The sequence below is a fragment of the Leptosomus discolor genome, chromosome 9, assembly GCF_034619465.1.
Source record: "Leptosomus discolor isolate bLepDis1 chromosome 9, bLepDis1.hap2, whole genome shotgun sequence".
NCBI lineage: Eukaryota > Metazoa > Chordata > Aves > Leptosomiformes > Leptosomidae > Leptosomus > Leptosomus discolor.
The window spans coordinates 30980444-31006938 of record NC_141399.1 but is presented as its reverse complement, the minus strand read 5'-3'; the positions used below and the strand labels follow the sequence as shown (position 1 = coordinate 31006938).

General features: G+C 41.2%; 1 protein-coding gene across 1 annotated transcript in view; it reads left to right on the top strand.

The window, feature by feature from the left end:
• Window positions 1-26495, top strand: part of FGF13 (fibroblast growth factor 13) — a 254323-nt gene that overhangs the window by 112532 nt on the left and 115296 nt on the right. Inside the window, exon 2 of the mRNA XM_086469797.1 lies at window positions 26194-26361. Coding sequence (XP_086325923.1) covers window positions 26194-26361 — 168 coding nt within the window. The remainder of the gene's footprint in view (window positions 1-26193; window positions 26362-26495) is intronic.

Sequence of the window (26495 nt, the reverse complement as noted above, 5' to 3'; positions counted from 1 at the left end):
CACAGCCCTGCCCGTGGTCACATCAGGCATCCTATCCCTCCTCTGTGTGTCAGGAGCCATGTGTGTGGTACCTGTGCAGGACTGCCAGGCTGAAGCCAGTCTGCCCTAAAGGGAAAGAAGAACTTTTTTATTGCATACATGGCAACTTACCAAAGCAGAAGCTCTAATGCGGTTAGTCTTTATCTTGGTGGTGGGGTATGGTGCCAGGTTGGGATAGTCACCCTCCATCACAACAGCCTTATTTTTAGTTGAACAAATGTCATCTAGCACAGGGTTCATCTTTTTCCCAGTCAAGGCAAAACCTGTGACCATTCAACATTAGAAGCTTTTAATTTTTTGTTTTATTTTATTTTTTTAGGTTTAGTTTAGTGTGGATATTTTGGTTTTGTTTAGTTATGGTGTGAAAAGTCAATACAGAGAACTGTCTTTTCTCAGTTATTTCATTTCTGGCTTACCTAGTATAGTTTCCTGTAGATTATATGTAATGGCATAGAGTTTTCATTGGCTGTTATTAAAAATACTGTGTGATACTAGAAACAGGATATAATAACTTGCAGTAGGGAAATAGGAGAAAAGATGAAAAATAACAAAACGCAGTCATAGTTCTGAGAACACTGTGCAAATGGAACAAATTGTGAAGGTTAACTGGAGGGTTCCTGGTAACCTCCTTTGTGAAGCTGAATGGAGATCATGAGAGTGACAGTGAGAAAAAGGTGTTTGTGCTAATAGTACTGACCCTGAGGCATTGGAATTGTTTAACAACCGATGGTTAGTGGGAAAACCAAGCCATTATGTGACTATACGTTGATAATTAAAGAATAGAATCACTGCTGAAGTGATTGGAGTGTTTAGAAGCATCAATTAAAAAAAACCAAAAACCCAAACTTTTCAACTGTTAACAGATGCTTTGATACTCCTGTGTCAGATGTGATTTTGGAGGGCATGTGGGGTCCCAAATTTTAAATGAAGTGATAATGAATATCCAGAGACTCAAAGCTGAGAAGGTTAGTAGAAAATAATTGCTTAATGTTTTAAAGAAAAAAGAGAGGTGGGGGGCGGGGACACGGACAATTTAATTTCCTGCTAAGCAGAGTCTCCTCAAATCAGTCTACAAGTTTTAGTGGGGAAACCAAGGCAGTGCTGCAGCAGATGAGCTTGCAGCATGCAGCTCCAAGGAAAACAGAAATCCAATCTGCAGTTGCAGAGTATAAACAGAGACACTTCATACCAAGTCACAAATTTGCTTATGCAAAACCTTTAAGACCGCATCTTACCCAGATGAGTGAAAATACACTTTTACAAGGTGGTAGCTAGTACATTGGTACCACAGTTCATGTGAGAGCTGAGGCTATAATAAAGGCTGTGAAGAGAAACCTCCAAGGCAAGGCACGTGCAGAGCAGCTGGTGGGAATATTGTTCCTTTGGGTGAGGGCATGTGAGGTACTGCCTGACTGCTTTGGAAAATCATTCTGAAATTGTTTTGAAAAGTGGGATGTCAGGTTCGGATTTGCAGATGTCACACAGGCAGATGTATTGGAACACATTAACAGATAAGAATATACTTTGCAAGAGAATCAAAACTAAAAGATATGTGCAGAGATGGAGAAGGGAAACTGCATTTCTGCCAAATACATAAAGCAAGTAAAATGAAAGCATGGGATACCATCAGAGAGTTTAATAATCAAAGGACGAGAAGGGGTGGGGTGGGGAGAAGAATAATGTGACCAGAAAAAAAAGTCAACACCTGCGATTTTGCATGTGAAAATCAATCGTGAAACTTTAGAGTCATTTAGGTTCAAATTAGCAAAGAATAATTTGTCTGTACTGGAAAAATTACCTGTCGCTTCTTGGTTATCGTTGCTATTATTGAATAGCTTTGTTGGAAAATACAACTGCAGAGTCTGTAATCTTACATGTAAATCAATATTTGCTAGACATGATGTATTGACTGAAAATGACAGATAATGAATCACAATTCCACTGTTTGGAATTTACACTTTTTTACAAAAGGACGTGATTTAAACTCTGTAACTTTGAGCCTGCAGTTTAATGATCTTATGAAAAGGAATGCTATAGAAGCCAGAGAATCAGACTCGGATTTCTGTCTACTGGCTTTCAGGGCAGTACTGTGGATGCTGGGGTTGTTGCTAGCTGAAATGATATTTGGGAGGTCTCTTCCACTTCTCCTGGAAGAGAAGGATAAGAAATGCGAGAAACTGTACAAGTTTTGAAACAGAGTATGTGAAGGTGATAGAGGAGATGACACAGCACCAAAAGAAAGGCACCAGAAAGATGTACAAGTATTGCAGAGATTGAGGTATGTGTGGATATATGCATACCTATGTATATATATTAACTTTTACATACAAATTATTAATTGGAAGTATACTTGTCTGTTTGGGGCTCCGGTATAGATGTGACATCTCAAGAGTATTCAGGTTAAGTTGAGTGTCTAAGTTCAATTATGTCATTAATGTTTGAAGAGAGGAAACATGCAGAATTTTCATCTCAAAGTCTTTGGTCTCATTTTTGTTAGCTGATACATTGTATTAAAGATTCAACTTACATAATAAACTGTAACACAAGCTTCTTATTAGCTGCAGGAGCACTGTGAACTTCCCAACACAAACAGCTTTCCTGGATTATTCCATCCTGTCCACACTTGAACATTAGCAAAGATATTTCCCCCCCAAAGGCTGATACTGTTGCTGATGAAACAATCTCTCGTAGGGCCAGAGAGAGCCGTTGATCACTGTAACATAAATTTTCATAACAACCTCTTTACATCTTGACAGACTATCATATCTGCCCTTCCATGAGCTGTTTTATTTGATAACACGTACGAGTGGGAGAGAGAGGTAGCAGATCTTGAGCGGCAGCAAATTACCGAGTGAAAGAAAGGCCCACGTTGGTTTGCGGTCCGGGAGCACAGGCCAGGCCTTTTACATTAGATGGAAAGATTTCTAGTGGTTTTGCAGGGAACTGACATAGATTCACAGCTGTTCAAAAAATGTTTCCCCTCTTCTGCGATCTCTTCCTCTGTCTATTGTTCTGCTCCAGAACATCCTAGGTTGGCAACTAAGCAAATGCTTTGTGGCTAGTGTCTGTTTTCTTGGAAAGACTTCAATTAGAAAAAAATATATTTTGAAAAGACAAGGGATCTTGGGCTGGAAACTTTGCTTTCCTGTAGAAGTTTACATTGAATGTTTCAATTCATCTTCTGTCAGGTGCTTTCTCCCACTTACGTCCTTTCTGACAAGTCCTGTGTCAGATGCAGAAAAGAAGAGTGAAAAGAGAAAAATAAAACAAAAAAAATACATAGATGTCAAGAGTGCCAAGGACAGCAGTAGAAGTTTGCAAGTTTTAGTTTTACTCATATGTGAGAGAACTGAAAACCAATTTAAGGAAGGAGCATGTGGGTGCAAGGCCTGTTCTGCTTTGCTTGCTGCCAGGCTGTGTTTCCAGGAAGTGCAGCCCATGAAGTGGTGCTGGAGGTGGGGAGAAGATGGTGGCGGTGCTCCTTGGGGGTAGGGGAGGAAACTACATCTGGCATCGAAGCAACTGAGAGGATGGGTGCTGGAAAGTCAACTTCTGAGTGAGAGTAAGGGCAGAGGTAGCTGGGCTTGGTTGTTTGTCTGAAGCAGACTGAAGGAATGAACAGCCACCAAAACCCTGAAAGTAACTTGTGTTGTTCATTCATTCTGGGGCTGGAAAGGGGTGTATTCAAAACAGGACCAAACTCTTACTTCTTATGCATTACTAATCACCTACTGAACAATAACTTTCTGTCAGTAACAACCTAGATTCACACCAGGATCTGCATCAATTCCCAGAGCTGTCACTTCTTTCTCTTAATAATTTATTTGCTTCTGTAATTGCTTTGCAGGGTTTTCATGATATTCAGGGAGTGAGTCTCCAGCACAGATCTTAGCGTCTGAACTACATCATGGGTTGAGTTCCATGCTGAAACGTGCTGATAGTTATTAAAACTTGCCATTCACCTGGGTGATCAGTCTATGCAAAAAACAGTATGCAAATATACTTGGGAAACAGATTACCGATCTGTTCCTGACTGTGCAGTGGGCAAGATAGTTGTGGCTTATCAATATTTTCATGATCTCTGTTTTAATTGTGAAATTGTTAGCAGATGAAAAGGAGTGGGAAAGAAGCATCCTTCCTAACTATCAGGTTAAGCCTCAAGTAATTGGACCAAAGGCACCTGCATTTAAGCTATGTACTGTGGTGCATACCAGTTCCCCAGTCCTCTGATAATTTAGACTTGATCACAGCTTCCCTTCCAGACTGTGTGTGTTGGTTTCATTGCAATAAGGAGGGTGAATGCTTAGTCTTGTGAGCCTTGAGAACCATCAGGGAGTCCCAAGGTTTTGACATAGCCATCAGCTCCCTTCCCATGGCACTAGACAGAGGGAATGTAGTGGAATGGGAGGAGGGATGGCTGTGATATGTTTGAAGAGCAAAATGGGTGGTGAATCATCTTTTAGGACTGTTTCTGTCCAGTAAGTGCATGCAGAGCTTTCCAAGCTCTTGTAAGCAGATACCGCTCAAACATTTCAAATCAACGCTCCGCCACTTCCCGTGTAACATTTTGTCACGTTTCACTAGGCTCCCTGTAGGTACAGCTATACACATCTCTGCTTTCTGACTTGTAGCAAGCCTTTGCGCTTCACTATGTTTATGCAATACATATTTGTTCTGCCTGCCTCTCTTAGAAAAAAAAAGTCCTTGCACCCTGAAATCTAGCATGATTTGGAAGGTTGCTTTTTTGTCCATTCCCTTCAGGTCAGAGTAATGTGAAGGGTGTTTAGTGATAGGGTTCCTGAGGAGAAGAGCACTTTTGGGAGGGAAGGTGGAGAGACAAAGTGTAGAACTCCTGTCCTCTTGTACCACCCTTCCCTTGACACCTTCTGCCTTCTGGCAGTGTGCACCCGCATGCGGGGAGGGTGGACGTGGGCCCTCCTTTGATAACCAGTTGAAACCTGAAGAGACGCTCGCTGTGTAACCTGAAAGTAGCTGAGAACCAGGCCAAGAAAATTTCCTAAAATTACACACACACCACCACAGATGTCATCTATGAATGTGGCTGTCTCAGTGGTGGGAGGCTGTTTTGAAATGGCACTTAATGTAAATTAAGTGACCTGTCATAGTTAGAATAACCAGTGATGCATGCTGAAATGATTTGAAAGGAACAATATTTAAGTAGCTTCATCAAAACTGGTTTTCATTTAGACTTGTCTGGAGGATGGATATAGGGTTACTGTTGTCTGGTTTAATTTTTGTTATTTTTGTATTTTAATAGTAATAATAAAATTGTTCCGTCTTGTGGGGCCAAATATTCTAACTGTGATAATGAGAGAAGAAATTGAGATTAAAAGCTCTACTGTAGTTTGTAGAGGAGTTCCCACATAGCACAAGGGATTGTTTCCATGGGAATGTAGCATCTCAGTGGGACTTCCTGGACACCCTATTGTTGTGTAATATATGCCAACCCAAGCAGCTGCAGAACCACTTTCATATGCTATGTATAAACTGGAAAGTTTGTCTTTGCAGTTTTTCTGCCCTTGGTGTCCAATCATTTTGCCTCTTCTTTTGCCAGTTTGCTTTCCTTTATTATTTTTCAGCTTTTCTTGAAGAGTGTTTCCCACTTGTCATTCAAGATAATCCTAAATACAGCTTTCTGCTATGTGCTGAACTGTACTGAATGGTTTTGAACTGATTTTATTGAATATATTGCGAATGAGAAGCTATCCTACCACAGAAGTTTACACATGGAACTTCCCTCTTTTTGGAGTCCTTTTATAAATTTAAAAAAGGTGGGTCATGTTCTACAGTTTCGACTGTTAAAAGTAAAAAGCAAAATATAAAATCCAGTAGGATGCATATACCAAAAATTACTTTTTACGCTGTCCTTACTCTGGTCACTTTCCCTGACATTAGTGATATGGCAAGGGCATGTTTGAAATCTTTTCCAATACCACCTGTCAAACACAACCTGCTTCGTGTGTGTGTGCATTTGCTTGTACAGGTCTGTGAATATTTGGTGGTGGTTGTGGCTGTCTGGAAGTCTCAAGATTCAAATAATAACCTCTTTCAAGTAAAAAGCAAGCACACAAACCCCTCTTTCATGCAAAAGTTATTCCTAGGTGCCTACACTACAACTGCATGGTAGAATGAAGATGAATCCACCATGTCTGCATTGTCTTCAAAGACAACTGGAAGATCTGACCATATTCTTAGTCCTGATGTTTATCTTCGTTAAGTAGCTATAGTGTTCGAAGATACCTACCTATCCATCTATCTTAAAAAAAGAGTATATATAAATATGTTTATGGATATGACTGTATTTATGCATGCAGTCTGCATGTTTTAGTACTTGGCCATGTTGGTGCCTCAGTGTTTCACAGCAAAGGTCCCCCCATTGATTACATGCTGTGCATAATTCGCGCTTTACAGTGAATAAATTTGGCCTAAGCCAAATGGATGAGGTAGAAGACGATACAGCAGAGCTTATGAAGCTATATCACAGAGAAGGACTAGAAACTGCAAAGGCCTCTACTAGATTGCTCATCTGTCATTCTTTGCTGAATGATGAAGAGGGTATGAAAAATGATTGGCACATCTTTCAAACATATTTCACATCTTCATCTTCGCAACTATAGAGCTTTGGACTTAAATCCCCTTGGACTGAGGGAGGAGGACTGGAGTAACAGCTGAATGTGTGTTTCCAAGGATAGATTTTGGACCTTTTCCTTTAGCTATAATGTGTTGACAAGGTTGTAATTAAATTGGTGAATATAGACCACTAGTACTATGCAGAGCGAAAATTAACCTCTAAAATATTGCACTGAACACTCGAGGAGATTAAAATACATTGTTTATAGAAATCTCTGTGGTAGGCAGTACAGCAGTCTGCTCTTCCTGCAGAAGCTGCTAGTTAAGTGTCAGAACAAGGCAAATGTTGTGAGAGTCTGTTATGTTACAGGATCCATAGTACAGGACAAAAATGTTGGTCCCAAAATAAAGCAGGAGTAGTGAGAAGGATTCCTTCAGGGGAAACAGTTGTGACTATAGTAGGAAAAGACTGGTGAAGAGTCTAGAGTTTTGAATTATTTAGGTAGCTCTGGCAAAAAGAAACTGATTTTCAGCATCATCTTGTTTTTCTCCAAAACCTGCTGCTGTTGCTTCTGTTCTCCTCTGCTGACACCTTGATCCTTTTGGGTTTCTTCAGGGACATGACCACTGGAGAGTGGGAAAGGTGTAGCCAGGGAGGGGTGGGGGGCTATTAACTTAGCTTCAGTCAATTCAGATGGAATTTCATCTGCTGTGGTAGCATTTACAAGATAAATATGACCTTGCAGTAAAGTAAATAGACTATAGCTTGTCAAACAATAGCTGTCTGCTGTCTGTGGCACTGTTGGTCTGCTAGCCCAAGTTGCCTGATGTAAGTGTTTTAAAAGGAATACTTTTGCCTGTTAGTTGGTTACTGTACAGTCTTTGAGTAGCTGTATTGGACCAGAGCTCATATTTGTCAAAGAGTATGTATGACTTGCAGAAACTCTTTTAGTGTCACCTTGTATATCTTTTATGTACTGGCTTTTCTTGACTTTGATATTTTTGCTGTGAAGGGAATGGGATGAAAGTGTTGGATTCAAGGAACGTTTTATAGTTTCAGCAGGATTATTTTCTATGACACTTTTTTTCATTTTTTCTGAGTCGGGGCCGATTTCTGAGTTAGAAAATAATGTTGGGGGAAGAAAAAACCTTTTCTTCGTCTCGTTAGCACTGAGCTTTGTGAAGAGAGTACTTGCACTTCTGTTAAGACAGGCTGAGGGAAGACTTACCATGATATAGTGTAAGTCATTACAAAACAGTAGCTTAAAAATCAATTCAAGGAAAACATTCTTCCTTGGGAAAAAAAATTCCCTGCTGAACATTAGTTAAAATATTTATACAACAGTTACCTGCATCAAGCAATCACTTATGGATTAATATTATTCTTGAATTCAAAAAGCCCCCTTGTTCTTGTGTATTCCACTGAAGGTGAATGGAAATCTTCCATGATTTTTGAGCATTTACATCAGCATCTGGCAAGAAGTAGTTAGTTGTGAGAGTGAGGAGGAATCTGCTTTCAGAAGGGTTTATTTGGTGGCATTTTGCAACATCAAATGGCCTGTCTCAAAAGAAAAAGTAGCACCTTGATCTGACTAATTTGAACTGTGACTGCAGAACATTTGATCTATGATTTAAAAAGCAGGAGTTGATCAGTGTGGAGCAGGGGAAATGCTGTAGGTTAGTGCTGATTCGGAAGGCAGGGACATGTGCCATGGAGGCACATTTGTTCAGATCTGAGCATTCAGTCCACCTGGAGATGCTTCTTCAGCCTCAGTCCCCTTGCAAGCCCTTTGTGTCCTGGGCCTCCTGCCTCTGCTGCCTTGGGGCAAGGTGGCTTCAGTCAGCTGTGACATCTCACTGCTTCTTGTTGGGGATGCAGAGGATGGGGCTGCTCTCTGCTTTGGCCACTCCAGGTGGAGATCCAGGAGGGAAGGAGGATTGTCCATCAAAAGTCACTTCAGAGCAGTGAGTTGTTTCAGGGAAAGCATGCTGGCAGCTTGACCAGAAGTTCTTGTTGCTGCCATAATTAAATAAATAAGCAAGCAATTAAATAGAAACTGTGGCAGCCTCAGAAGTGAAACAGTCCCCTCCCTCCTCCCCCTCTTTGTTGCTGACGGCAGAGTAGCACTGCAAGCTGGCTGCGTTTCACATGAGATGTGGCTAAATTTCTCAAGAAAAAAATATCCAGAGGGACAAGATGTGATGCTCTCATTTCTGACATCTTAAGCTTGTCACAGACGCCGAGCCCGTTTCACCCAACGTGATTATCTCTCCCTCTGTCAAGGAGGCGGATGCCTCAGCTAGGAAAATAGTCTGTCATCTGGATTCTATAAATGGAAATAGGCCTTTGCAAAGCCAAAAATTATATTTAGTTGCAACCATGGGGGGAGGAAAAAAAGAAGAAAAAGAATAAATAAAGTCCAAACCCTTTGGAATTGAAACAGGAACAACAAAGCACTTAGGTTAGCCCTAACCATCTGCAAATGTTGATGCATTCATTAAATGTAGACTGCATGAATAAAAGTTATTCTTCTGTCACTCCTTTTATCTCTACCTAAAGCTTGCACTTGCCAGTCAGGTTTCTGTGTACAACCCATAAATATTCATCTTTTTCTGGAATAGTTTTTACACAGTATTTCATCGTTTTCATCTAAACTCTCCATATGCCAGAAGCAACAACAGCAAAATGCTAGGAGTTGGAGGTGTACATTTAGGTGATTTAGCCGTGGATAGTCTGCAAAAGCCTTATCTGACCAGGACTTGCTAGCCCTGTGATAAAGAGTGAGCCAAAAATAAAATTGAAGTCTTGCTAGTTTAGGTATGAAGGAAATTTAAACGTTGTCCGTACTGCAGTCAGCGCTGAGAACAACTCCGACATGTCATGTTACTGCTCTGTGGGATAGACATGAGTGGCTATGAGAGATTAGTTATTAAGGCTCAGTTTTTAATAGCTTTCTCTGTGTAGTGCTGACTAAGCAGACTGAACTGCCAGTGTTTTAAAGGCCATTCAGGAGAAATCAGAGACATTTTACAGAGTGTTTGACTAAACATGAAGTTGGGTCAGCCAAAAAATGTGAACTTGTCTAATTATTTCAACTTGGGGGAAAAAGTGTGCTTTTGAATTTTTACTTTTATAGAAACTGGCAAAGTTGTTGTCTGCGTGGAGCAGAGTATGCCTGCAGCATGTGCTGTCGGGCATACGGCAAGGTGATTCCCACAGCAGCATATGTGAAATGGAGAAGTAGTGGCAAAGGGAGTGTGGGAAAAGCAAGGGTACTCTTTAGTCCTTTCAAGTTGATTGGAGCAGAAAGGGTGGTAGAAACATTTAAAATGTTCTCTTGTCTTTGTGCTGGAGCATCCCTGTTGAATCCTTGGAAGGGAGGAGTGCAGACTCTTTGTGCTGGTCAGTCTGGCACTGCAGGGCACCCAGTTCCTGGCTGTTCTGCACCAGAGGTGTCTGGCCTTTTTTGTGATTTTAATCAGTTAAATTTCCTTAACTTACATATGGGCTTTGAGATCAAATTAAAGTCCTGTTGCCTCTTATGGGACTGTGAAAACCCAACTGAAGCTTACAATGGAGTAGCGTTTTGTTTGTTACTGTTGCTCATTAGGCCGCTGTCCTGAGCGGAATGGGGGGTGATTACCAGAAGGAGGTGAGCAATTGTGTGTTATCTATGGGCATGAAAACCTGAGCAAAGGCAGAGGGAAGAGCACAGCCATGGGCACTGTGGTAGCCTTTGCAAATGTCAGTACAGCACATTGGACATCTGCACAGAGCTCTCTGTTGTCAGCGGGTTCTTTGAGAGCACAGATGAATTAATTGCAAAAGGCTTGGTGTTATCAAAGCACAGTTGAATTTACTGTCTCTTCCAGGAGGGAGGAATGTGGAGATGCAATTAGTGGTGAACCACGCTTGGTATTGTACCCTCCATGTTCTAAAAACGTGTGGAGATCGTTGATGGTCAGGACCCTGCTTCTTAATTCTTATCCTGAAGATGTCTCATTGCTTTTGAGGCCCTTTAAGTTGCAAGTTTCCAGTGTGGGTGTGTTGCTGTAGCCATGAGGATAAATTCTGTGTGTCATCCTGCCAGCCTCTCACTGCCTTCCAACTCGTGAGATTAGGGTCTCAGATCCATGCAGACCTTTCTGCCCTTGCCCTGTACAGAAGAGGGAGAAAACCTTTCCTGTGGTCCCTTTCCTCTTACCTGACCTTGCCTCTGGGGAGGAGAAGACATGGTCAAGGGCTGTTGCCCATTGCTTCTCCCTGGGCACTGGCTGTGCCCACACTGGGTTTGCAGAGCCGCTGCAAAATATGCAGAAACTGGGGTGGACTCTAGAACTTGAGGAGCTGCCAGACATACAGGTATCTCTAGTCTCCTGGAGCTCCAGGCTTAAGGGCTGCCTCTTGGATCTCTGAAACACTAACCCAATCCCCAGGAAAGAGACTGTGAACCCCTCTGAAGAAATTAATGGAGAAGTTGACTTGGAAAAGTTTTACTGAAGACTTGTCTGAGAATTGTGTTATCCTGCCACAGGTTCATTAGCAGATATTTGTGTTTTCTCCTGCCTCCTTCCCATTCCTCTCTTCTTCCCACCACTGTGATTGTCTGGCCTTCAGGGGAATTTGGTTGCCGTTCATTACTTCAGCTCCGTACCCAGAGGCTGCCATTTTTATTTATTTTAGTGTTCTAACTTCTATTTTAGGATCAAAAATAAAATAACATTGACCAAAAAGAATTGGAGGCAATAACTTTTTCAGAGAACTAAGCCTTTGAAAATTATTTTTTTATTCAGCTTAATTTCATGGGTGCACAATTTCTATTACATGTAGGCCAATTGGGTTGCAACAGCTGTAAAAAAAAAAAAAAAAATATTTTAAGTCTTGTAATGTGTTATTTATGAATGCATTATAGTTATAATGATTCACTTACAGCCTATTGTGACAACAGCACCTTATCTTAAAAATGGAATCTGCAGTATGAAATAGTTAATTAACAATAAGAAAGAGAACAAACTGAAAAGATGCATACAAACTGACAGCACTAACAGAATAATAGCCAGGCTTTATAAGGGTTTGAATAACATAGAAACTGGGAAATGCTAATGGAGGAAAAAAAGGCTTCTATAGAAACTTAGAAATTAGTCTGGTTTCCACAAATCTCATCTGTCATAACATAATCATCAGAAAACTCCTTAGACTTTGCAGGCCTGAATCAGAGAGAATTGCAGTGGTAAAATAAATGGGATCCATTGCAACTGTGTGAAGGCCACTGGATGACTGAATCCTGCATAGGACTTACTTGGGAATATCAGAATGCATTTGGTAGATGCAAGATAATGTCAAGTAAATATTTAAAGCTGTAATTGTGCCACAGCATGTTAGAGGATAATAAAAGGCACTGAAAGGGAGTTAAATGCATTCAGTTTAAATTGATCATTTAAATGAAGGAAAGCAGTGGTGCAATTTTGTATCTAGATGCAGCGTTCCCCTAAGAAACATGGCAAGGGCAAGTAAACTCCTGTAGTTGCTGAGAAGTAGAGACTCTGTGATGGGCTATAAATACTTTACCATCCATTCTTTGTTTCTAGCATCAGTTTACTGTGACTTTGCAATTGAGGTGCTTTTGTGTTCTGTGTCGACAGTCCCTTTGCTGCATGGAGTATGTGGTGCTAAGGAGTTTTGGTTAATGCTTGGGTAAAAGTTGTATTGTCAGAGTGCAACCGAGGTGTAGTTGGATATTGCTGAGTACACTGGGGCTCAGGAGAGAGCTGGCTCAGGAGAAATTCGGCACTGGAAAGCATTTGGTTAAACACCTTGTTTATGCAATTTGTGTCTGTTTACGTTTTTACCCTCAAAAAGCTTCTGTGGAACTTTTAATTACTTCACTTCTTGTCTTCTGGCTATTTCCATTGTTCTAGGTGGTTGGGTGATGGACATCTACTGAAAGGAATGGATATTGGGGCTTTGGCCTCTTTCTGCCTAAAACTTTAGATTCCCCTTGTTTTCGCTTTTCTGAAAATAAATAAATGAGATGCAGTGAACATACATGTCAGCTCTCCACACAGTTTCTGGCTCTTTCATCCCCAGCTATTTCAAGTGCCCTTCCAGGCAACTGCCTGCAGCAGGACACTTTGTCTAGACATGATGTGAAGCTAAAGCTGTTAGTCAAACTCTATTAATATATGATATGCAAAGCATTCCTGGAGAGAAACTTCAGTGCAGATCTGTCAGATGTGGCCAAGGGAGGCGTGCTCTCATTGTCTTACCTGATGGGAGAGAATGACTTCTGAAGGGTAAGGACAGTGTCTGAGCCCCAGCATCACGAGCAGCCTGGCCCAGCACAGCTGTGGGAGCTCTCTGGTGGTTGACTCAGCCCTAGTGGCATCTCCTCAGCTATGAGACACAACGATTACAGCAATAATTCGAGTCAGAAAATTGACAGAAACATTTAATATATGTGAGAGTGACAGCGAGTCATCTCTGATCATTGTGTTTAGCAGCCTGGAGAGCCACAGACACCCAGGAAGGCCTCAATCCCACATCTGCATGACAGCTGAGGACAAGGAGAAGCAGCTCAGAGTCACTGTCTTCTTCCTTCCAGAGAGGGCTTCATGTAGGATTGAACCCAGAAGATCAAGGCAGTGAGAAGCAGGATCTATTGCAGATAGGTGCTTGTGGGGGGGGGGTGGTGGTGTGGGATAGCATGTCTGTTATCTGCAGCCTTTATCCTCTTCTCCTTAGTGTGGTGGCAAGCTGGTGCATGTGACAGTGACCACGTTAGCCTGTGTCAGTTGTGTGTCTGATGTGAAATGAATAGTTAAAGGGCGACTAAAATGCTAATAAAGTTTTGCAAAAATCTGTTTAGGATTTCAGTTCAGGAGCGGAGTACATTGGTAAGGTGGAAGTTACAGATTAGTAGATTTAAAAATAAAAGGAAAGGTGGGTTTGTTTTCAACCTGAAAAGGCATTTCTTAAATGAATTCTGCGAGAACCTTATAAAAATTTGTGTTCTTTAGCAGTCGTTTAAGCTGCAAATGAAGTTGTGGGGTCTAATAGCAAAAATACTGTAAGTGCTTATAGGGCATACAGGGCAAGGAGCAATAGAAAGACTCCTACCACTGGTGATTAGGAACTGTGCAAATACTGCTGAGCGCACAGTTTGCAAAACTGAACTGATGTCCAAAGCATCTCAATGCTCAGTAATGAGTGTTTGCAGGACCTACGTACTCAAGCACGTGTTTTGACGGTTGTACGGGCCAAATACTGAGCTACTGCAAATTGCTCTGAAGCTTTTCTTGATTTTTTTTTTTTCTTTAACTGGAGCTGGTATGAATCTACAAGTTCCAAACGTTTACAGCAACAAAAACTCTTCTCCATGTTTTAAAGTTTTTGAACCAGCTTCCAGAATAAATGTTTTAATTTATGTTGAGCTATGTAAAGGCCCGGTAGGCATAAATATGATAGTGACGTGAAATAATGACTTGTCTCTAATATGGATGATTTCAAAGCAGTACAAAATGTGATTGTGGTATGCCCAAAGGCAGCTCCCCAACTTCAATCTGCAGTACGCAATGTCCTTACTTAGTTTGAAGTCAGTGGCTTTTTCTTCTACTAAAATAAAGACCACTTACTACATCCTAAACACTAGAAGTTAATTTATAGCTCAGTATTGAAACAATATCTTTTTTCCGAGAAAGACATTTGTCTTTGCTAACTTTGATATACTGCTATAAGCTAGAGGACTGCACTATTCACTTCGTGCACTGGAATGTGAAATGTGATGATTTTTTTCTTAGAGCTCTGCTATGCTTGCTGCCTTGGGTTATTTTTTATGTCATTTATAGTGCTGAACACTAATGTGAGCATATTACGCAATGTAGTGTAAAAAAATATATAAAGGCAATAAACTCCACTGTTATTTCTGCTTTAACAGGACAGCCTTATTTGATCATTTTGCCTTTTGATTTCTGGAAAAGTTAATTCCAAATAGTGTATTGCATCCTGAGCATTTATGAGTGCACGTTTATGTGCATTGTAGAAGTTCCTGCTGCAAAGCCACCTCCCGTGGCTGGTAGTGGATGGTAGTTGTGCAAGCTCAGGGAGCAGCAGCCACCCGGGCATGGAGATCACCTGTAGCAACATTTGAATTTCATGCTAAGTTGTGTGGAAATGTGTGCTGGTTTGTAAAAGATTTAAAATCTCTTTCCTACGACCTTGTCACAATGCCCTTCCCATTGATGACAATGTGTCACTCAGTCATGAACAACTGCAAGATATGTTGGCCTTGGCTGGACTGTTCTGAGCAGACCAGCAATCTGCTAGGCCAGAGTCACTCATCTGAGTTATTTACAGTTTGGCTTAATCACAGTACCTCATTCAGTTTTAACTCTTTTTTGCTAGTATGCAAACACATAGCATTGAAATTCCTTTTGGATCAGGCTTCACTGTAGAATGCCAGCACTTTTGTGTTCCAGGTTGTGTGCATAGCCATGTCAATGCACCTGGGGGCATGCAGGCATCATTGTGAATGTACTCTAAGCAACACCAGTGGCAGGTTTCTTGGTTTATCTTCCCTCCCTGCATACATGCCTGCTCAGTGAATTCAGCGGCATTGGTGCTCCTATCTGAGTGAAGGCAGCTTAAAACAGTGGGAGGAACAGGAAAATCTTGTAAAGTTGTGCTTATGCAGCCTGTCTTGGTACTACCACCAGGCTGCGCATACATGGGGGAGGTTGGCTTCTCTGTTTTGGAGAGCCAAGAAGGTCTTGTTCCTCCACTGCCCACCCGCAGGGCAGGGAGAAGAAGATCCTAGATCCACCTAGAACATCCCCCTGCAGAGTCCATTTGGAGAGGGAGGAGCTGGTAGCTTCACGCTTGCTGAGGTGAAGTTAGTTCCAATTTCTGCTGTGAGCTTGTATCTCTTCAAGCTGGAATAAAAGGGCAGTGAAAGTCCTCCTCGCATGCTCCCTGGTCTGTCAGGTCAGTGTCATTAGCCAGGTCGCTGCACGGTTGCTGTTCACAGCAAGGTAGCGAAACCCTTCCTGCTGTCTGTGACCCAGCACTGATCATCTCTCTCGCCTTGTCTTTCATATGGTCTAGCAGCTGTCTCAATGAATAGAAAGATACCACTTCAAACATAAAGTAATAATATAACTTCTAAAGTCACGCTTCGTGAAAATTACTGTAATTCTGGTGTAGTTAGGCTGCTGGTACGTGGCGGATGTGCTGCCCACACGTGGAAGTACCATGATACGGTACAGAAGAAAGTTGTTGGGTATAGAATGGTATACAGAACATGTAGCTGGGCTCTACAAGCACGATCATTAAGGCGGACAGTAACAGGAAAACAGGTAGTTTAATCTTCTGCTAATTTGGCTCAGTGCTGATTAAATTGATTAACAGTGAAAAGTGAAACCCCTCTGTGTATATGCAGCAAGTGCATTGTAGCTACACTGTGTAACAGTGATAGCATAATTGCACATGGATTTATGTAATGTCCAAAGGGATTTAGATAAGTGGGAAAAAAACATTTTCAAGTACAATTGCTAAACCTGTGTCAAGTGAAGGCTTCTGAAATGTGGTCTTTATTTCAGGAAGGCAGAGGGAAATGCAGTATTGTGAGAATTTTTGCACATCATTGTCAATCGATATGCTGTTCAAGTGGATTTAATGACTTAACACTTCATGGGCCATGGGGAAACTGGCTAATTATCAAATTATTTGAGGTGCATTAATCAGTCACAGTGTTGGCAACCTGGGTGTTTGAGAGTTGCTGGCTGGGGAGAGCTGTTCCAGCAGTGGCTTCTGCAGTAGATACCATGCTGGTAAATAGAAATGACAGTGTGGGCAGAGGTTTCTCTTGATCATGTGAATGACTCCATTGAGACTACAGTTGAATAGTGTTTTTCAGGGTGCTGGAACTTGCTTGAAAAAATTTCAGGGTTGCAGAAATCACTTCTGGATGGAGATGAATTTAACTAAAGCTTTAGTCCAAGAAAAGAACATGAGAAAATGTTGCAGCCTTTCATTTGATGATATTAAGAATGAAATGGTTTGTGTACATGTGTGTAGTACAGAGACCCAATTTGTAGAAGCTTAATCTTTAACCTGTTTAAAATAACTTCCACCCTTAAAATGAAGAGGAATGTTAATTTCAGGTTAAATTAGATTTTTTTTTTTTTTTTCTTTTCTGAGAGGATTTTTCTGCTGTTCATCGAGCAGCTGGGTACATAGCTCTGGCCAGAGACACTCGCCCCTTTGGGTAGTGCTGCAGAACCAAAGCAGCATACAGGGGTCTGCCTCTTCCCAGGGCCATGGGAACACACTGTGCACCTCTCCGTGGCACACTGAGGTTGTTTGCTCCTGATGATTAATTTTCTGTGCCTTGCTTTGAAAGATTTCCTCTGAGGCCATTTCTCAGAACAGCTCTTTCTGTAATGAGTTTGAATTTTAAAACACTCCATTTCTTGCCTCCTTCCTTTTGTTAATCCCCGGTAAATGAGGCAAATAATTGGGAGGTGTCACCTGTCCTTTCATGAATGGTGCTTCTGTTATTGTCCTCTTCTTCTAAGCAAAATGCCCAAGAGCAGCAGCAGTGGAGAGTCTCTGAAACAAAGCCTTAGACTATTGTACTGCTGCTCAACTCTTGTTCCCAAGAGGTATGGCTGATACTTCTTTCAGATTTCCAGGAAGGATGCAGTCTTGTATTTGATTTTGTTGCCTTTTGCATGCTACTATTCCTTGCTTTGCTCTTCCAATATTATTCCAATTTCTGTTAGTTCGTTCTTTGTGGTTTTGTTTTATTTTTCTCCCAAATGCTAGGGAAGTTTGTCTCCTGTTGTAGCCCTGCTGTTGTCAACAGATGCTCTATAAATAGGAAGAAAAAAGCTACAGGCATTCCCACTTTTCTTGACTTCCTCTGTCATTTGAAACTATTCTCCTAGCATGAGATAGGGCTAGATTAATAAATTCTTATTAAAGTTATGTTGCACAAGAGCATTCTAGTATTTCCTGAGTAATGAACTATAGGTTTCCAAAGCGCTCTCAAAAACTGCTAGCTTCCCACTCATCCCTGGACCTTTCTAGCAGTTCTCTTGCCACCTCCTCCTCTGCTTGTCTGATTTTCACCACACTGGAACGATATTCTCTTAGAAACTGTGACATTCCTTGCTTTTTCTCCCAAACTTTCTCAATGGAGGGAAACATAGTTCACTGTTGAACATTGTGTGACTCAGAGATACTCTCTGCATTGAGCTAGTCAGAGTGAGTTCTGTGATAGATAGGGATGAGTGAGGGGTGTGAGCAAGCTCTCATTTCCATTCGGGGTTGCCTTCCATCTCCTCCTGACATCCACAAGGTTCCCTTCCTTGCATCTTTGGAGCAGAAAGAGGAATGGTTGATCCACAAACTGTGTGCTGGTGCATTAGGTGGCAGCCAGAACTTGATCTAAAGTTGCAACATCTTTTGTTGGCTGTGCAATTTGGACAGGTTCTCTGCTGAAGCTGGCCAAGCAGGTCCTGCCATTTCAGTATCCTCCCTTGAGCCAGCACCTACTTCTTAATGAAGTGTCCCTGATAACACTCTGGTGTGCTTGCTTACAGCTCTGCCATGCGCTGGTCTGTGTGCCTGTTGCTCTTGATACGCACACTCCAGAAAAATGAATAGTACACTGTAAATTACTATCATGTCTGCTGTGGTGCATGGAGCAACCCACCTGTTTGGAAAGCAGCCAGCTTGCGTTTATTTTAGAGGATGGGAAAAGCAGAAAGCCACTCAGAGTAGGCAGGGAAGCAATATTTATTCATTCAGTGGCAAGCATGGCAAAGTGGTGAACTGAGCTGCAGAGTTAAATAAGAGTGGGCACTTGTCTTGTATAGGAAGACCACAGATCCTGGTGGCTGGGAAGAGAAAGGCAGTGAGTCTGCTCAATGGAGAGTAAATTGTGGATGTTGCTTAGCCCTTGATGAGCAGGAGCATCTCTTTATCACAGCTCAGATGCAGAAGGCTAACAGTACTGCCTAGCAGCATCTGAAAAGGAAACCGCAGTTCTCCCAAACCACGCTCTTGCATGTGGGAACAGCAAGATCATGGTTATGGGCAGCTGTATCACTGAATAGCGGCCAGATTAGAGTTAATCAAAGGATGTTTGGTAGTAGATGGGTGCCGAGAATAGCTAGGAAATAAGGCTATGTGCAGAAATGTTAGTGCCCTTTCCACAGGGGAAAGAGAAGATTCATTCTTAGCAGAATTTATCAACAAATTTTTGATGTTGGATGTCATTGTCTATTATGCGCAAGGATCTAAATGCAGCGTTATCTTGGCTAGTCTTTTTAGAGGATAACAGCCTGTTACTGCTAGCAGTTAATCCAATTACTCTTTTAGGTCAAGGGGGAGTGTTCTGTGCAAATATTTTTGGAAGATTGAAAAAATGATTCTGTGTAGTTGACCCAAAAGACAGCATATTTCAGAATTTTTCAACAGGTCAAAAAATTTAGAAATTCCTACACATATGGAAAGAAACATGTTCAAAATGGCTGCAGGCTTTCAATTTTGACTGCAAGACAATAGTTGCTTGTTTTAAAAATGGAGCTATTTCACAATGGAAGGTAGTTTCAAATCAGAAAATAAAAAGCACTATGTAGAATCATCAATGAATTTCTTTGATTAGGGGGGGTGAAGGCAGGGTTGTGCAAACCTTAAGAATTAATCCAGAATTAAATGATTTGCCTAAAGCAGGTTTTAACCACGTTATTTTGGCTCACTTTGTTCCTGGTTCTCTAATAAGGATATTATTGAGCATATAGGAAGGGACTGTGCAATGACTACCAATGATCCCACTAAAGCAAGGAGGAGTGCTGTCTTGAAGAGGAGAAATCCACCTGTGGATGAACTGGAACAGATTTAAGTGGAGTTTGTTTCTACATTATTGAGGGGGATGGTGTTGCATTTGATGAGCCAGATTGGATGTTCTGCTTTGCATGTGCTTGACCAAGCCCTGGGAGTAGGACTGTGGCACTCCATCTCATCCTACAGCCTTTTGCAGAGGGGATTTCTGTTTGCTGCTTCATTTCCATCTAGGAATGAGGCCCCCAAGTAGGTTTAGGATTTCGCAGTCTTTGGGGGTGCTTATGCTGCAGCCTCTGCTGTGACTTCAGCAGTTTGGGGTTGTTTGGATGAGATTCAGGCTGGTGTGTTTGGCTGTGGCTGCTGCTGGGGTAACAAAAAATGATGCAACAAACAAAATCAATATTCAATGTGGGATTGGGAACCTTCCCCAGGAGCTGGGTGAATGCTGAGGTCCAGGCTGCTGCTGCCTGTGTAAGTGTTTGGGAATCTCTGTGATAGCAATCACAGCAGGAGCTAGGTTGTTGGCTTTACCGTAAGGATTATTACTTGGACATCAATGGTGAATATTAAATATTCCTGGGCCATTTATGCCATAAATAGGACTTCATCCTCCCTCTCCCACCAGACACAGAAAAGAGCTCTTAGACCATATCCTTTGAATCTCAAAAGCCTCAAGTCCTTATAACCAACTGCAATCTAATTTAGATCAGCAGTTTGAAAAATGATTAGTTTGAGTAGTAGAAGTCCTCTATTGGATAAGGAATTTCCCTCCCCAAAACTGTAAGTGTCTGAACTCTTAGAGACAGCTATTGCCCATCTCAAAATTTATGCTCTATTCATGCATATCATAAAACTGTCATATTAATATCAGTTCAAAAGTAAGTATGGAGAAATAGTTGTCATAGAGGAAATTTATAGTACTGGTTTGAGAACAAAAGACCAGGTACTGTTTCCCAATAAGAAGAGTGAATGAGTTGTGCCACCTTGTTGCTGGCCAGCTGTCATCTGTTATGGACCCCATCCAGCAGCAGCCTTCAGATGTAATGAGAGTTCATTTCAAATATTTTTAAGTTTGAAATACCATCTAAAGAAACTCAAGGTAAAATTTGTGTCTTCCACAAGGTATTTCTGCTGGTTTGGTTTTTAACTTTCAATGAGCTGGTGTATTTCTAGTGTGGTGCCTGGTTTTGGTGGGGTACTGGGAAGAAAGGAGTGGGGCAGAAGGAAGAACTCCAGAAATGGCTTGTTGTGAGTAAAAATTAGAGAATTTGGCTGCTTGTGTTTCCTGTGATACCTATCTTCATTGTGAAAACCGCAAGTCAGAATCAACCAGACTTCAAAGTTGTGAGGACACAGATGCAAGCTGAAAGTAAGGTTTCTGGGTGACATGCAAATACCAGGGCTGGTTTTGGTAAGAATACTTTGTTGGGCTTTTGGCAAAGCTGGATAGGCAAATGGTATGGATAGGCTGTGTTGCCATTAAGAGGTCTTGAGAACCCCAGAACAGAATTTTATTTTTTAATTAGCTTGTAAGTATTTTTGTGCCCTGAGTTCATTATGTTGTTCAGGTGGCTAGCAAAAATCACACCTTCAACTGGAATAAATTAGGGAGAAAACAAAGCAGCAATGAAAAGAAGCAAAGAGCATTGTTATTGCATGTATACCTGAGAGCTTTCCATCAGCTGCTTCAACTGGGAATGTATTATTACAGAAAAGTAGCCCACTTTTCTACCCATTCCTTGTCCTGCAGGCAATCACTTGAAGCAAGTTATTTTGGAGAGGGTTTTTTTGGATATGTTCCTTTAAGGAGCTGAAAGCAACTTGATATCCTAATGTTAAAAAACATTTCCTACATGACACTAAACAGCCTCAGGGCCTGGGCACCTTCACTCTGATCTTTCTTGCCTTTTTATGGGTGGAGGAGGCAGAGGATGAAGGAGGTGCTCAGGGAGCATCGCCATTTTGTTTCACAGCAGCCTACAGGCTACAGTGGTGAGGCATGTGCTGCTGCTCTTATTTTTCAAAAGAGAGTCATATTGGGGGAATATTTTCTTTAAAACTTGCTCCTTTGTGCCAAAGAGAGGGGATTTTCTTCACTTTGTGGATGCATGATATAAAAGGCACTCTAATGCTCTTTGTGGCTTGAAGATCTAGTGTAGAGCTATGACTTTAGTCCTTCCGAAATGCCAGAAAAACTAATTTATTGCAAATGTAAGTATCCTGGGGCTCACAGCATGTAAAACTAACTAGACTAAGAAAAGTAAGGGAACTGAAGGAGGAGGGAGGAAATTAATGTTTCAGGTCATGACCTGAAAGGTCATCCAAGGAGGGAATGGATCCACAGAAGTATAAAATTTTTGTGTTAAATATTATGCATACAAGAACAACAGTCTAACAAGAACATGAGGATTTCTTTTGCCTGTATATTAATACATATTTATCCTATGGTTGCTACAGCTTTTAGCTAGCAGAGGTGAAGCATCTGCATGTAAAACGAGGGGGCAAAAAAAGATGTTTCCTTACAGCTTTATTAAACGGTAATTACATCAGAGATTATTCAGTTGGAACCTGAGCCAAGGCCTATGGACAGGTTTGATGTTATGGTTTCTGGCAATTCTAGATGGAACTGAAATGCAGTTGAATGTAAAAAACAGACACAAACCAGCAGAGTGTTTAGCTGGTGTGTTTGTATAAAGTAAACATGTTTGAATTTATCTTGAAAAACATCCTGGTGCCAGCAATCCTCCTAAAGATCACATTCCTCTCTCTCAGTAAGGCTTATAGTAAGAAGGAATTGTTTTCTTGTTGGCGTGTTGACAGTAAGTTTTTATTATTGTAATTATTATTGCTTTTTAAAACTAAGGAATATGCTACAGGGTGATATTTAGCCAGTTGAATGTTTTGATGTAGGAAACATAATAGTTACTGCAGCAGTGCTAACTGCTAAGCAAATTCCTCTCATGTATACACAGTTGCTGTGTTTTCGGTCTCCAAATTACGAGGGGAGGGTGGGGGGAAGAAAATGATTATTTATTTTTTTTTTTTTTAAAGCTATGAAGTATTTGTATATTCTCAGTTGGAAGATGACAAACAAGTTCGTTACTAGTATCTTAATGACCTGGGTCCGTGATGTATGAAATCTTGTCCCTATTTTACTCATGGGAAGATGGAAATGTAGACCACAGGTGTTTTATGCATGAGGGTGGGGAGTACGTTAGGGTGAGCAGCTGCTGAAGTATAACAGAGGCATAGCTGAATACTGTAGGCTGGCAGGGTGACTACGCATCTGCCTTCAGGAGGGCAGCCAAGGAGATGTAGATGTGCCTCAGCGAGGATTTCTAATCACTCTTGAGAACAGCATCCATGTGACAGAGTGAGCTGGACATCTGCCACGCTTCTCATGGGTCTTCTGCTGCCCATGTTGAGCTTGGTGCTTGTGATTACTACCTAAGTTGGGTGATTTAAAGCTAGCTTGTGCATTACACAGAGGAGTGTAAGCGTATCCTAGGTCCTGCAATTAGCAGAATCTATAATGGAGGGAACAACTGAGTAAAACCAACGTCCTCTGCTCCATGTAGCAGAGTAAGTAAATACTGGTTTGGATTTTTGTTCATTCCTTAAAATTTACCGTTTCTCTTCTGCTCTGGTGTATGTGTGATTCTTTCAGAAGTGCAGTTTTAATCCCATTAGCAAAATCATAGCAGATTCCTGGTGATATTTCTTTCTTTTCCAAAGTCCTTGTTCACAATTGTTTAATAATGATCCTTTCATGGTTGTGCACTGATTATTTTTAGTCATCAAAAATGGACATCAGGTTTTTAAGGCTTTTTACATTAGATTCTGTGTCATTGAAACTTGCTTGTGAATTGGTTCTTGGGACCCATAATTGAGGTCCTGTAGCTGTGATTTCAGTGGCTCCATGAGGGTGTCTGGCTGTCATCATAGCAGGGAAAGGGAGGCATTGGGGTCAGGGGCTGCTTCTCGTTTTGTAATAAATTCTCAGCCTGACTTGAGGCCATTCATCATGTTAAGAAAAGGTTTTAGCTGTTCCCTTCAGAACACTGACATCAATTAAGTTATCCATACATCATTCCAGGATTAAGGCTTTATTAGAGCTGTGGTTCCTAGGATTTGCTCCAGATGTCAGTGCTATGATGGTCCTCAAAACCAAGACTCATTTGCACCTCATCTCCTTGATTCTAGTAATCCAATGTGCTTTTGTTGATTTCAGCCTGTTCTTCACTTAGAAGGTGTGGTTCTCTTTGTGGCTTATTCACATTTAACTAAATCTGTGTGAGATCAGCATACAGGTGACTGGCCTTAGTGAGCTTGCCTGAGATAGAGGTGGACTTACCTAATGATGTCAAGCAACTATTTGCCAAACACTTGATGAATGGAATCATTCAATTATAGAATACCTCATTGGAAGGGACCTCAATGATCACCTGGTCCATGGAGTTGGGTTTCAAATGCTGCATGAGCCCTTCAAGCTTACAGAAGCTGAGAAATCATAGCACAGTACCGAACAGGTTTGTGACTAGAGGAATAGGTCCTTATGCCGTACCTGTGGGTAATCACCAGTAGCTCCTTCTCACCTGCAGACCCTGTTTAGCAGCTGCTAGCCTTTTTTTTTCGCTAAAGTGGCAGTCCAGCACCACACAGCATTGAACCTTCTGGGTAATTCTCTGAGCTCCTGCAGCCAAACACAACTTCTCAGGAAGGACTCTGCCTCTCAGAGGGTCAGCCCAAGGTCATGCCTTTTGCCCAAAGCTGAGGTTTTGACAGCAGGGTATGCTCTGCTGTGGATCAGCCAGCTTGCTGACAGAAGGCAGCTGTACATTTCCTCTGCTAGTTATTCATGTTTCACAGTGCATGTTATCCTTTATCCCTGTAAATGTCAGAGGGATGTGCCGTAGGGCTCCTGCACTGTTGACGTCAGTGGTGCTGCACACAGCGGACACCTGCGACAGCAGCTTCTGCGTGGTATCTTTTTGAAGGAGTGACCCATTGGGGCTTGTTGGTCTTTGGCTTATCTTGGATGTTGACTCTTAGTAATTACTCCCAGCGGTTGCCCTTCACTCTCAGAGCTGTCAGTATGTTTCACAAACACATATGTACCCTTCAAACAAGCCAAAGTGAAACTAGTATTGTTAAGGGAGCAATTATACAGCAACCCAGACCTTGTGCTCCATTGACCCGCTGCACTTTTTTGGACCACTTATGCTTTCTTATTAGCTCATGCGTCCCTTTTAATGACACTTTACATGGATTATTAGTGTGTGTTACTGACGCTGCCTGTAGTCTAATGAAGCAACAACAGCCAAGGTGCAGAGTGTCTCCTGTGGATTAATGAGGTCTTGAAAGAAGGTGACTGCCCACTGTGAAAAGATAGCCTATCAAGTTGAATCACTTATTTATCACCTAGATATGACTCTGCATAAAAATGTAAGAGGGTAATATTTGTTTGAGGGGATCCATGTTTAAAACTCCGTTTTTTAAAATGATTATGCATGGGCAGATATTTAGGAAACAGATAAATTGTTTGAATTAATGGCCAACACTTCTAGAACCATATAAACTTACATAGTGCTAGTGCATCTGTAGTTTTAGAATAGCCTATCAATAGTTACTTTCTTGATTGTTGGAATTTTACTTTCCTAATACTTAGAGATTTTTTTTTTAATTTTTTTTTTTTTTTGCCATAGGGTTGGAGAATCTCGGCTTGGTTTTGACTGTGGTTTTATATCTCTGCATCACGCTATAAATAACTACTAGTGGTTAGAGACTGTCTTTTGAAAAAGCATTTAATTTTTGTTCTTGAGAGATGATCTGTGCCTTAAAGCTGTAAGCTGAGGAATCTCACTATCTCTGTTATTAAGGCTTCATTTTTAGATAGTGGAAAAGTGTTTCAATTCTTTCTGGTAATGTAATACTTTGAGGTAGCTGGAGCTTTCTGTGTGCTATATATTTTATCTTTTTACCGTTTAATAGTCTGACTCCATTCAGAAAACATTTCAGACTGCTTATCATTTATATTATTAATGGCAGTATTGATTTACAAGATCAACTTTAAAAAATTACTTGCTGTTTTACAAGAAAACCATCAAAAGGATTAATGCTCTTTGTACATCTACTGTTCTATCCATTAGAAATGATGATCAAGTCAAATGTCGTTGGATTATCATCCTCGCTCTAAGGAGCTGTGTATAATTATATATCCTGTTAAATGGCATGTTCTTTTTACTTTGGGGAATAGATACACTGATGTTGCATTACCTGCAGAGGTGGAATGATTGCTCCCTGGTGTTAACATAGAGATTGCTTATGGCTAGGCAATCAAAGCATGTTTTGTTTGCTTTTTTCCTTAATCTGCATGCAGAATAGATATAGGTCCTATAGGAGAATAAAGCAAAGACATAGGAGAGAATCTTGTTGCTTTTTGGAGCAGCGTGTTATTCTACTATTTATTAAAGCTGCATGAAACAATACAAAGTGTTGATGTTTATGAGAAGCGTTGTTTATAAAAGTAAATGTTTTCCCCACCCTTCCACCACTGTGACTAAGATACTTTGCACTTAAAAATTTATTTTCCTTCCTATAAACATATTTTCCCCTCCTTTCTTTCCCCCACCCTGACATTATGTAGTTGATTTAATTCTCTAGATTGCTTTCCTCAAGCTCTAACTTGAGTTCATTTTGTTATGTGGTGACCACAGTTATGGATGACGCTCCCCCTGGCACACAGGAGTACATTATGTTACGGCAAGATTCGATCCAATCTGCGGAATTAAAGAAAAAAGAGTCCCCTTTTCGTGCTAAGTGTCACGAAATCTTCTGCTGCCCACTGAAGCAAGTGCACCTCAAAGAGAACACAGAGCCAGAAGGTTTGTGGCACTATGGATCCATGTTCTGTTTGTTTCTATTATTTTTATTTTTCCATGTATGTCCCTAGAGCGTGCTGTGTGTTTTCCAGCCTGTGTCAGTGTAGTGCAACTGATGCAGGAAGCGTGATGCACTC